Source organism: Lissotriton helveticus, chromosome 2_1 (assembly GCF_964261635.1).
Source record: "Lissotriton helveticus chromosome 2_1, aLisHel1.1, whole genome shotgun sequence".
In the NCBI taxonomy this organism is placed as follows: domain Eukaryota; kingdom Metazoa; phylum Chordata; class Amphibia; order Caudata; family Salamandridae; genus Lissotriton; species Lissotriton helveticus.
In genome coordinates, this window is record NC_136059.1 from 781865799 (window position 1) to 781878412 (window position 12614).

At 38.6% G+C, this 12614-nt stretch overlaps 1 protein-coding gene across 1 annotated transcript in view; it reads left to right on the top strand.

Moving 5' to 3' along the window:
• The window catches only part of CAMK4 (calcium/calmodulin dependent protein kinase IV), a 1079259-nt gene that overhangs the window by 751270 nt on the left and 315375 nt on the right, over nucleotides 1–12614 (top strand). The window contains exon 4 of the mRNA XM_078677356.1: nucleotides 2073–2155. Within this exon, the coding sequence (XP_078533482.1) occupies nucleotides 2073–2155 (83 nt within the window). The remainder of the gene's footprint in view (nucleotides 1–2072; nucleotides 2156–12614) is intronic.

The following is a 12614-nucleotide window of genomic DNA, read 5'->3' on the forward strand; positions in this document are numbered from 1 at the left end:
CTTAATCCTATGTTTTTTTTTGTGAATTTCTAAGGTTTTTTAAATGCTAATTTCTAACTATAACGTGCCTGAAACCTATGTTTTTTCAGCGAATTTAAATATATATTGTCCCCAAAATATAAGTTATTTAAAAAGTAGAAATTATCTATACTTACCTTATAAGATGATATATACTTGCCTTATATCAAACAATGCGTCTCACGATACTGAGGTGAGATTGTCATTATTCATGTGTCATGGTACATTGAACTATGCTTCCTTCTATAAGCAGATACATTAAAATAAGAAGAAGAAATGTGCATATTACACCACAAGATACTTGTGCATATTAGACCATGTAATTATTGCTGCTTCTATATACATATAGGAGTATATAGAGGGCTTTATTTCAGTAACTAAAACTTTACTCAGTGTAATGTGTATATGAATGTAAAAGTTATTTTTTATTAAGCAAAATTCTACTGCTTTCAACATTTACCCTATCCCTCTTCTTGAACTCCGAAACATCCTTTTTCAACCTCCCCCCTCCTTTTAAGCAAAATCATCCTACTAACAGGCGCACATGTTCACTACTCCCAAACACATCTAATCCAAAGGCAGAAACACAAAAAAGCACACATTACTAATCTACTAACTATTTAACTCTAGTCTTGAGTTCCAGAGTAGCGTGCTACTCACTGCACAGCGCTTCAACGCCTCATCAGTGATAGCAAGCGCTATGTAGATACAAGTTACAATTACAATTACTATCTGTATGCAATAGATGAGGCATGTTCTAGAATTTAAAGATGTCCCTTGAATAATAGACATGCTCCCGACACAACCATGAACCTAAAAGTGAGATGTGAGTTTCAATCCTTCTGCGATCTATTTCTTAGCCGCCATGATGCCTCTAAAGACTAACAGCCTGATTCATGTACGGGCCGTTTTGCGTGGCCCTAATAGCGAATCATAGCGACTCGCTATTGAGGACACGCAAAACGGCATTCATGTAGGAATTGCTAAATCAATAGCGATTCCTACATGTTCTCTATTTGCGAGTAGCAATTTGCTACTCGCAAAAAAAGGAATGACTCCCCATTCATTCCTATGGGCCAAAAGGCCCATAGGAATGAATGGGGAGTATCCCTCATTTGCGAGTAGCAATTTGCTACTCGCAAATCAGATAGCGATTTGAAGGGTGCCAGGGGTGTCCAAAGGACACCCTGTAGCACCCCTAAAATGCACATTTGAACAGGTGTTGCGCACACACATGTCCAAAGGACATGTGTGTGTGCAACATGCAACTTAGAAAAATGCTTTTAAAAGCATTTTTCTGAGTTTTTGCTATTTACCGAGAGGTCTGACCTCTCGGTAAATAGCGGCCCAAAAGTGTAAAATCGCAATTTTTTTTTGTGTCATGAATAGCATTTGAGGAATCTCTATTAGAGATTCCTTAAATGCCATTCCTCGCAAATATGCGAATTCTTAAATAGCGATTTTTGCATTTGGGATTGTGAATACCAAATGCAAAAATCGCACTCGCAAAGGGCCAGATTCTCAGAATCTGGCCCTTTTGCGAGCGCTATTAGCTACATGAATCAGGCTGTAAGAGCCAAGTTTTTGTGCTTCGGAAGCGCTGCCAGACCTTTGTCTCCTATGAATGTTTGAAAGTGATAAAGGTTTGGTAACAAATTTTCTTTTTATAAAAATCTATGGCTGCCATAGCTTACCACAGTTTGAATTATGCTCATTTGTATTGTAAGTTTGTTAGATTTAAGATTCTTTCTTAAAGTCATGTTTAATAATGATGTAAATTGCAAGTGTGTGCAGTCTGTATCTGAATCTAAAGCCAGCGCTGAATCTTGGTGCTGAAAGCAAGTGCAACGGGCTCAGATAAAAGCATGAACATGATGCATTAATCGGTTTTGAGCCTTGAAAGCAAGCAGCAACACCTTTGTTATTGCTGTCATCACATTTCCTTTATCTGTGAGGCTTTTGGTAAGGGGTGGTTGTTATGACTACTTGGTGTAACCTTTAATAAAGAGAATAAAGGCACTGACCTGGACATGTGTGCTGTTCTTTCTTTGCAGATCAAACTGAAAGAGATATTTGAAACGCCCACAGAGATCAGCTTGGTCCTGGAATTGGTCACAGGAGGAGAGCTTTTTGACAGGTGAGTTAGGAATAAACAACCTCTTGAAAATGTCACGTTATCCAAGGAGGCTCAGGATGCAGTGCACAGACAGAGTGCAACATGCCTTGTCAGCTGAAGGCACTAGACCTGGAGGTTTGGTTGTCATCTTACTTCCTGCATAAGTGAAAGTCACAGAACAATGGATGCAGGCAGGCATAATAAAATCATAGGGCAAAAGGAGATACGAGGCCACTGTGAATAGGCCATAAAAGTGTCAGGAAGAGCATGATGGGCCTTCCTTTCACCACATTGGGCCAGATTCAACAAGATGCTTCTGTTAGCAACCGTGACTTATTCCTGGGGATGGTCATTACTTTTGCTGTTGGACTAAATTATTTTTCAATGCTTCTTTTCTACAGAAATGCATTCAATGTAAGGATTTATATTTATTATATATGAAAATCAATTAAAAAACAGAAAGAGTAAAAGAAGTTTTATTCTGTGGTGGTATTATGAAATCCATACATTATTGATCACTTCATCTATCTTGTGTTGCTTATCGCAGGAGACATTGAGTGAAAGGTGTTGAACTGATGACTCCAACAGCAAAAGTTATTGAAGAGCCAATTCCATTCAGTAAATAGTTTGCAAGTGCTAATTATATCTTATGCATGTTTGAGCAACATGCAGTCCACAACGCTGAAATGCCAAAGGTACACCTGATTAAAAGCAAAAAAAAATAATTTACCTTTGAGTCAATAACTAATGAGGCTGGTGTGAGTAACTGTGAAGTGAGGAGAGTTCGACTAGGTGTAACTAGTAGAAGCAGAAGTGCTGGTGTAGTGGTCAGGGAAATACAATGTACATGTTTTCAGTGTGCAAGCAGTATATTTTAGAGGCATTTAAAAAACTTTTAAAAAGCTTGTAGAACAGTTTTAAGAGTACTGTTTTTTTATACATGAATTGACCTGGGGTAGGCTGGATAACGACCAGTAATCAATTTGAAATTCGCAGATTAGAAGTAAGAAGGGAAACATGCACAGAGAAATATTTTAGCTACTGACTCGAGAAATCTAAATTGAATAGGTAAATGAAACATTTACTTTTAGTTCAGCCTGAAAATTCGAGTTTACTTTTTGGTGGGTCAGGGAGTCCAGCTTTTTGGAGAAAAGAATAAAACTGAAATAAAAGTACAAATTTTAATTTCCCACCCAGCCGCACACCTATGTAATAAATTCCCACCCATGTGCACACCTATGCAATACATAAGGAGGGAAAACATAACTAGAGCTAAAAAACGAAGCTATAAACCTGTTATCTTTGTGCCAAAATTGTGCATGTTCGAACAGATGCTAATGTCAATGTTTCTTAATTAGTGAAATGTTATCACTTATTCAAATGCGCAGGCAAAGCATGAAATGAATCAAGTACACATTCTTTAGCAAACCTATGTAAATCAGGACCTTGGTGTTTTAATGTCTCGCATGTGTTAATTGGACCCTTTAAATATCTTACAAGGGCACAGCACTGGCCTTTCTGTTGATACTTGGACACTACCTGTATGTAGAGATGCCGGAAGGTTACTGCAAACAAAAGTGGCCTATGAGAGTAGGCAAGGGTGGGTTTACATTAGTCTTGCTAGTGGAGCAAGGTACCTAATCTATGCATTTATTTATTTGTTTGTTTGTTTAACTGTGTTATAAAGTGTTCCTGCACGAGGGGGGTATTTAGCACAATTTATGGGAAACTGCAAAAAGAGCAAAGAACATGGAAAACAGCAGTACTAGTATGCCAAAACAGAGCAGTAACTTTATGTAGAAGACTTTGGTTCATTGGGCTGCGTGGTTGTTGAGGTATATACATGAAAGTGATGAGTATTTAGATGGTTCCTAAATGGGAGCACTGTGGGTATAGTTCACCGTTCCACTGGTAGTGAATTCTAGAAAGATATTAAGGCACCTGAAACATTTGGTTTAGCACTTGGGAGGTCAATAACTTACATGCTTTACTCTGTGTAGAGATTTTTCAGCCGAGACCTCTTCAGCCACCGAGATGTTGAGAGGATTCACCAAATAGTGGCAGCTGATTTAGTTGGGTGACTTTGTAATTGATAGCGCAGACTGATGCCAACATTAAATAATATGAATCAACCTTTTAATTGCAATCACTTACAGGATCAAGTCCCATTCCCTCAGTGGTTTCTTCTGACCTTAGTTGATGGATCTTTGCCACCGTATTTTGATTCAAAGAACTATTTCAGTATTTCAAGCTAAATTTCAAATGGAATTCCAAGTTCAGTCAATGATGAGAGTTTTGATAAGTTTTGAAAGCGTTATTCTCATTACGAGATCAATAAGAGTCTTTTTATTCTTTTTATTCAAATTAGTCAATAATCTTCTGTACGTTTACAGAAATGGCATAAAAAGGTTTGGTAAGAACAAATCAAATAATGCATCAAGCGCGTTCCATAATGGAATACAATCCTATTCTAAGAAAAGGACCAGAATTTCAAAGTTAGTAGAACTCAAGAAGATTTCTAGTTCAAAGGAAAAGAGTAAGATCAAAGGAGCATAAAGCTCAAAGCCAAATTAGTAGTTCATGAATCTCAGCAGGGTCTCAGTAACACAAGCAAATGGTCATACAGTTGCAGTAGCAATCTGTAAAAATAAAGCATCAAAATAAAGTAATGATGAACAGAAGTAGCAGTAGCCACAACCGTCAGTCAAGGACAAGAAGGTAGGTAATGAGTGGAGAAAAAGGCATGAATCTTACCAGGTACACACACTAATATAAAAGACATGAATACATGTTGCAGACAATGTTGAAGGCTTCTTCTTCTCTGGACCAATCGAATGGCAGTAGTCGTCCGTGAGCAGGTTCAACTCTTTCTGTCACATGAAAATCAAAATACATGCGACTTGCAAACCTTTATCGCAAGTCAGCTGCAGACATTCTTATTAATTTAAGTTCCTGAAACATAAGCCTCAGTTCTCATAGGCAGCGAACGCAGGTTGGCCTTCTAAATATTAGATGTTTCACTGCGTACACAATAAACACTTCTAAAGAAGAGAAACTTCAACTTGCAAAATCAGCGCTACGTAATGTATTTCATTTGACATGAACAAAAAAAACTGTTTTAAATATGCAACTGTTCTACTCAAGCATTATGTGAAATATGGTGAGAATCGGAAGTTAATCATTACAACTAATATGTTGGTTTGTAAAATAATACATTAATTAAAGCCAAAACATTTCTAAGCATGCCACATTAAGGTCAAGCTTCTAAACTTTTCAGCAAAATTAGGTTTGCTTCTAGTTAAAGGAAACTTGCTTCTTAGCATTTCTATAGCATTATACAAATAAGTATGACTGCCTATTGCAATATGCACATTTTAAATGCGTGTCATTTTAGCTTTGAATGTTTCATTCATCATTGCACATTTAACTGCTAAACTAAATAATTTGCATTTCACTTTACTGAATTTTATTGTAAGCGAGGCAATCTACAGTGAATTGAATGCTTGCTTATTTGGGAAGCCAGCATATTTCATTGAGGGTGAGGGAGATGTGGTCAAATTTGCTAGCAAATGAAAGACTTTCAAAATGGAGTCTGGTCTTCATAGGTGCAATTGATGACTGATATACCCCAGCCCATTTGGCTTTGACAAAGTCAGGTCGGAGATAAATAGCACATGTGCAGAAGTGTTCAGTTGTGCAGGAGAGAAAACGTTTTGATCTGGTATGGGACTGCAGAAGATAATCATTGTAGATTTGCTGATTGTGTTTATGGGAGGTATGAGTGACAGCAATAGAGAGACTGTTAGAGAGAGAGGGGGGAGGGTATATCCTGATTCATCTCACCTGGGTTAGCTGAACAATTGGACAGAATGTTTTTTGGGATGTGAAATGTATTACTGTATGACTCGTTGACTGGAACTGAATGAATGAATAAAGAATTTGTAAAGCGCTAGACTTAGGTTTGAAGTCTTTATGATGCTTAACTGAGGCTATACATTCCAGACAACCTCAGCAGAATTGAAACTTGAATGCTTTCCGAAAGAATTTATGACATTCTAGCAGACATTGTTGAAACATTAGGTCTCACGTTAGTTTCCTATGTGGATGATACCCAGATTGTCCTCTTCCCCAACCCCAATTCAGACAACAACTCCCAGTAATTGAAATCCTGAAGTGGCAGAGTGGGTGGGCTCAAACTGCCTGAAATTGAATCGGTGCAAGATTGTTGCTGGGCAACCAGCCAAATGTGTGGGGCCCTCAATGGTGGCTTAACAATCTGAGACTGCTCCCTGTCCCCAAATATGTGTTAAAAACTTACAATTTTGCTGAATAGAAACTTAACCTTCGATCAGCAGATGTCTGCCATGTCTGTTTGGTCTTCTCAGATGGTTGCAGAAAATCTTTAGGGCTCTTCTGTTACGCACCCAAAAGACCATTGTTAAGGCCTTAATAACATCTCGCCTACACTGCAGTTATGTGCTGTAATTGGACACCTCAAAGTCCTTTCTGAACAGGCACCAAAGAATTCAGTATGTGGCTGGAAGGCATCAGCTGCATCACCAAAAATAGCTCAGTCTCTTCCTAGCTGCAAGATCTGCATTGACTATCATTAGAGAAGAGCACACATTTCAAAGCCCTTTCCTATACATATAGGACAATGACTAAGGTCAGTCCCTGCTATCTAAGGAACCCTATCCAGTCATATTATCCATTTAGAACCCTACTCTCATCCAATCTGAGACTGGCATCAATACTCTGAATCAATCATGCTAGACAGGGTGGCCGCTCTTCTAGGTTCCTCCTAGCCCCTAAACTATGGTATAGCTTTCTTATTCTTTATTTGGGTCTATGCCCTTTTGAAGACATCATTCACAAACAACTTAACACCTGGCTTTTTAAAAGTTTTCTTGTGTTTTTGCCACTCATGAGTATTCAAGTTGTCTTTTCAGTGCTGGGGAGCACTGCTGGAGAAGCCATGGACTTAATAATTTGCTTTAACATAACATATTTGTTATCAAGATGAAGATATATAGTATTCCAAATAGAGGGTATGGCAACAGAGAGGGCCACGATTTTTTGAACTATGACATAATTATTAAATGTGGGACTCTGAACATAGAGGGCAACTGGTGTTGTGTCTTAGGAGTAGTTCCTGGAAGCAGTCCCATAGAAAGCTCTATGAACAAAATATAGGGCCTTATGTAGGTAATAGCTATTTAATGATTCTAAAATACCGAATTTTACCGATTCGGTATTTCAGAATTGGTAAATGGTATGTAGCTAAAAATTCGGTAAATATTACAGATTCAGTAATATTCGTTATTACCGAATGGGTATTTACCGATTCGGTAATTCCCATTCATTCCTATGGGCCTGGAGGCCCATAGGAATGAATGGGAAGCCATTCACTATTACCGATTCGGTAAATATCGAATCGGTCATAGGGGGAATACATTCAAGGGTGGCAGGGTGTCACATTGACACCCTGTTGCACCCCTGAATCGTGCATGTGTGCACATGTGGTACACATACATTCCCTAAGGGCATGTATGTCTGCCACCTGGCACTGTTAAAAAAGCACAAAATTGCATTTTCAAAGGTTTTTGATATTTACCACCAACTTGTAGTTGGTGGTAAATAACGAATCCTTAAAGCACATAACCACTCTTAAATGTGCTTCCTACATACCCGATTCGGTAAATACAGAATCGGTAAATACCGATTCTGTATTTACCGAATCATCCCCTACATTGGAAATGGCTCAATACCGGTCGGTAAGCCTGAAATTTACTGAATTTCGGGTTTACCGACCGGTTATGAGCCACCTACATCAGGGCCATAGTTTCTTAACGTGAAGATGACTGGGGATTAGTAACCGGCATAAGCTACGAAGGGCCTAGGAGACCTTGGTAATTTCCTAAAACAGAAGACCAACCAGACTGATATTTTTTTCACTCCTCACAGCCTGCCAATAGCAGCAGCTGGAGACCCAGGTAACATTCATAGGCATAGGCATAGTCTAATCAAGAGATGATAGATGTATCTACCACCATTGCCATAATGTGCAAAGGGCTAACAGAGAGGATTTTTTTCAAACTCATCTCATGGTGGCAGGAAGGATTACTGAGTTAATCTCAGGCTTGAAATTAATTCCTTATTCAACAAAATACCTAGACTTTCTTCTTAACTAGAAATGACACTTCCCCCAGACAGGAGGGAAACCGCTTTGATGACCAGTGCAATCATTCCATACAGGAAGACGCTCATTATGAAGGCACTGAGTTTAAGAAAGTTAGAGTTCATTCCATGATAGATAGCAGATAAATGTCTAATACTCCAATAATAGATGTCTCCAACAAACCTATTGACTCTTAATATTATCTGAGTGTTGTTAGTATTGGAAAACACATTGTGGAAAGGCATCCCCGCCAAGCACGTTTTCTTTTAGTTTGCCTTTTTTCCATGAGAAAAACATGTTTACCCAAGCAGAACCCCTTTTCATGCACCCTCGTGACATTTAGAGTGATACATTCACCTTCCCACCATCTAAATACTGTCATTTACTAGGGAGCATCTCCAAGACATGTGTGTGCCCACTAGCTCATGGGATTGTAGGTGTTCATAAACCCACAAGGCAAACCATGACTTGATATGCACACTCCACACCCCATGCAAGTGGTTTACTACTATGGAATTGTATGTGGTCTTGGCGTACTATTATGTAGTATTAAATGCATTAATACGTGCTAGGATTTTTCTTTTGGATACCTAACAGGCACAAAAGGAGCCATTATCTGCCATAAACCAGATTTATGTTATAAATGGCTTTGTGAAGTGGGCCCAATGTCTTTGTGTGAAAAACTGTACATTATTTAACACAGACTATAGATAAGGACTGGGAACATCAGTAGCTTACATAGACCATTGATTATTTCAATTATTATATACTTCTGCATTAATTTTTTTCCAGTTGTGGACCAGGCAGTGTATTTAGGAGTTAATGTTTCCCCCAATTTAGATCAGGTAGTATAATTAAACCTTGCTCCGGTATTATATAAAACTAAACAGCACCTTAGAAGAATGCATAATCTACGCCTTTCAAAAATAGGCCGCTGTATTATATTTATAATTATATTCTTGCCCAAAGTGTTTCATCTTTTCAGGTCTATACTCTTGGAGTTCGAAAAACACTGGTTTAAAAAGAAAATGGAAGAGTTATCTTCTAGTTTCATTTGGTCCAAGGATAAAGCCAGTAGGGCCGTAAAGTTCATGATGCTGCCCAAAGGCAGAGGCAGCTGGGCTATTCTAAATCTGAGGGCTGACAATTTACAGTACATTAATTCTCTACTCATGGGGCAAACGTATGATTCCTTTGTGGTGGAGATGGCAACCAGCATTTATGAATTGTTGGTAGGTGATGATGCTAATGCTCTTTTTCTGAAAATGACAGAACCCAGTTACTACATAAAATTATAATTTAAGACCTTATTAGCGGGCTTTAAAATATGGGCAGTAGCCAGGAAGAACATCCATCTTGGTAAATCCAACTCTTATACCTCCTTGTGGCGGTCCCAGTCATTACCAGCGATTTTCCATGATACATATTGTATAAGATTGGAAGCAAAAGGGATAATGAAATGTGGTGACCTTTTTGAGAAAAACCAAATACTGTCATTTGGGGAGCTGCAACTTGAGATTGTTCTCAATAAGCGAGACTTTTTCAAATATCTAAAGTCTAGAGATTCTATATCTAGGAAGAGCAGCAGAGCAATTGGATATATAAAAAGACGCATTACTTTAAATACTCCACAAAAATGCAGGATGTAGGATAAGTCAGAGCTATGAGTATCTGGGGGCCTTCATGTCTGACTATATAGAGAAGGAGGAGGCAACTGGTTGAGAAGGGTTGGGGCCACCGAGTGCTGCTTCTATGAGTCATTAGAACTTTCCCATACACTATTACTTTCTATGAGGCTGCAGGCATAGTATTTCAAAAGAATCTTTAATTTATTCTACACTTCGGTTAGGATAGTGAGCTGGGGGAGGGAAATTGCTAATCCTGCCCACATTGTGAGAGTGTGGAAGCAGACATTGTTCATATGTTTTTTAGCTATCCTGCCCAAGACTCCCTGAAACTTGAGATCTCTCGATTTCTGTGGGCTATCTTACACACGCTAGTGATATTATCTCCTCAATTAATGCTCTTGGGAGTACATGATAATGCAGGTGGGAGAGATGGGCAATTATTGGTGTTTATCCCAATGGTGGTTTCTGGAGTCTGTATGGCTGTAGCTTGGCTCAACCCTGACCCGCCTACATTTCATCAGTGGTTGGCCAGATTGCTCTCATTATTCCATCTAGAGAGTAGCCTATGTCTTCGGAAGTGTAAAAAGGCCAAAAAGAGAGGAAAGAAAATCTAGGCACTTCTGAATCAATGGTCATGGGTGGGGAGGGCTTAGCCAGCAATGAATAGTCTTTATAACTGGTGCATTATATATCATCTGTGTGATAACCATCTGTATATCTGTTTTTTTATATTACTGATAAACGCATGTTATCATCACTGATGAATTCTGACATAATCAGCTATACATCTTCTGTGCAATAGCCATCCTCATTTCACTTTATTACTGATATAAGTATAACATAATTGATCAATTTTGAATTGTCGAATAAGCATGTGTTTGCGATGTATTAATTGGCTGGGATGGAACTCACCTTTTAATTGACATCTTTTCCGGTCTATGTATATGCATATTTATTTTGTTATTATCTTCAATCAGTGCATGTTGAAAGGAATTTACTGATGATTACTCTGGTGTAAAATAAAAATTTAAAATATTTTGTTTTAAAATATTCAAATGGTGTTTTGTTTAAGACATGTCCAAGTTGAAATTCCAAGTTTGTCCACCGTTTCCATCATGCTTCTCTGATTTTGAATACTTTAATGCGACTACATTAATTGTCTTTAAATATGTAGGATCATACAAAATTATTTTTTGTTTGAGTTTCATATATGTTCAAAGAAACTAAGGGCATCATATAGGGTTTGCTTAGCCAGGAGGAAGACAATAAACCAGCGATCCTCCCATCCCGCCAAATACATCATTCTCCTAATTTATTTAAAGTGAGGGAAACCACTGGGTTACCATCGGTGGAGCCTCCGTTGGCTCTACAGATAGTAACTAATGACCTAGAGGTCCATCTGCTACAGAACCTCTTCAGTTGACAACTGATATGCCATTAAATTCAGATCCAGCATCATTACTACTTCCATGTACCCCTCACTTTTATCCATACCCCATTGCCTCACAACCAAATGAACCTTCTTCAATTTAGTCTCAATATCATGAACACTCTTAAGGTGACCTCTTATGAAGATAGAACTCTTCCTTCTTCCATCATCATATTACTCCAAGAAGAGGCCCACATTCCTTCTCCACACTATAAACACTTCTGAACGTTAGGGAGCATTTGAAAGCACCGTTAAGATAGGTCAGATCCCTCCCCTGCTAAAGAAACCATTCCTGAACGCAGTGGCTCACCTTTTCCACCCTATTACCCACCTTTCCATTCATAGGGAAAAGCATTGATAACGCAGTTGCCACTCAACTACAGGAACACATTAGCAAGAATAATATTGAGCTTCAAACTACACTGCAGCACTGAGACAACCACACGCCAAGCAGTTGACAGTGCCCTCCTACTCAACAATAACGAGAACAACCCCTGCTTCTTGGTACCGCTTTATCTCTGCAGAAATTGGCTCAGCTGACCATCCAGCTCAGATCAACACCCTGAAAACATACATAAGATTTTTGGGAACCATCATGAAAGGGTACACATCCTACCTTACCAATCAGTGCCAGATCATGGAAAGAGGTTCCACAAGATCATTGGCACTTCCCGTTCATGTAGAGTACGAGGCATTCCATGCTCTTTCCCATCATCTTTAACTTCTACGTGGAAACCCTCAAATCCATTCATGCAGGCAGCAGTATTAAGAGCCATCATTGTGCAGATAATATCCAATTGTATCTAAAATATCCTTGCTCGATATCATACAGAGACTCAAATTCTACCTAAAACACATCCAATCTTGGAGTTCGTCCAACTTCCTGAAGCTAAACCCCACAAAGACTGATTTCCACCTTCTTGACAACAGCACTAAGCAACTTCAGGTTCATGCCTGACTCTCCAGTTAAAGCCTACCAGGCCTCTCCTCCAGCTGACAGTCCATCTGAAATTTCTGGGATACAACATTCACCTCTCATTCAACTAACACATCACAACAAAGACCAGGGAAGCTTGGTTCCAATTTTTTGGTTGTAAAGCTTTTATTCGACACTTTGTCATAAAGCCGACACACACATATAATACATACAATTTAGTCATCAAAAAAAGGAAAAAAGAATGTTTTGATTAAAATTAGTAATACATTATCAACCATACTAATGTGCATATTCAATAGGTACAAGTA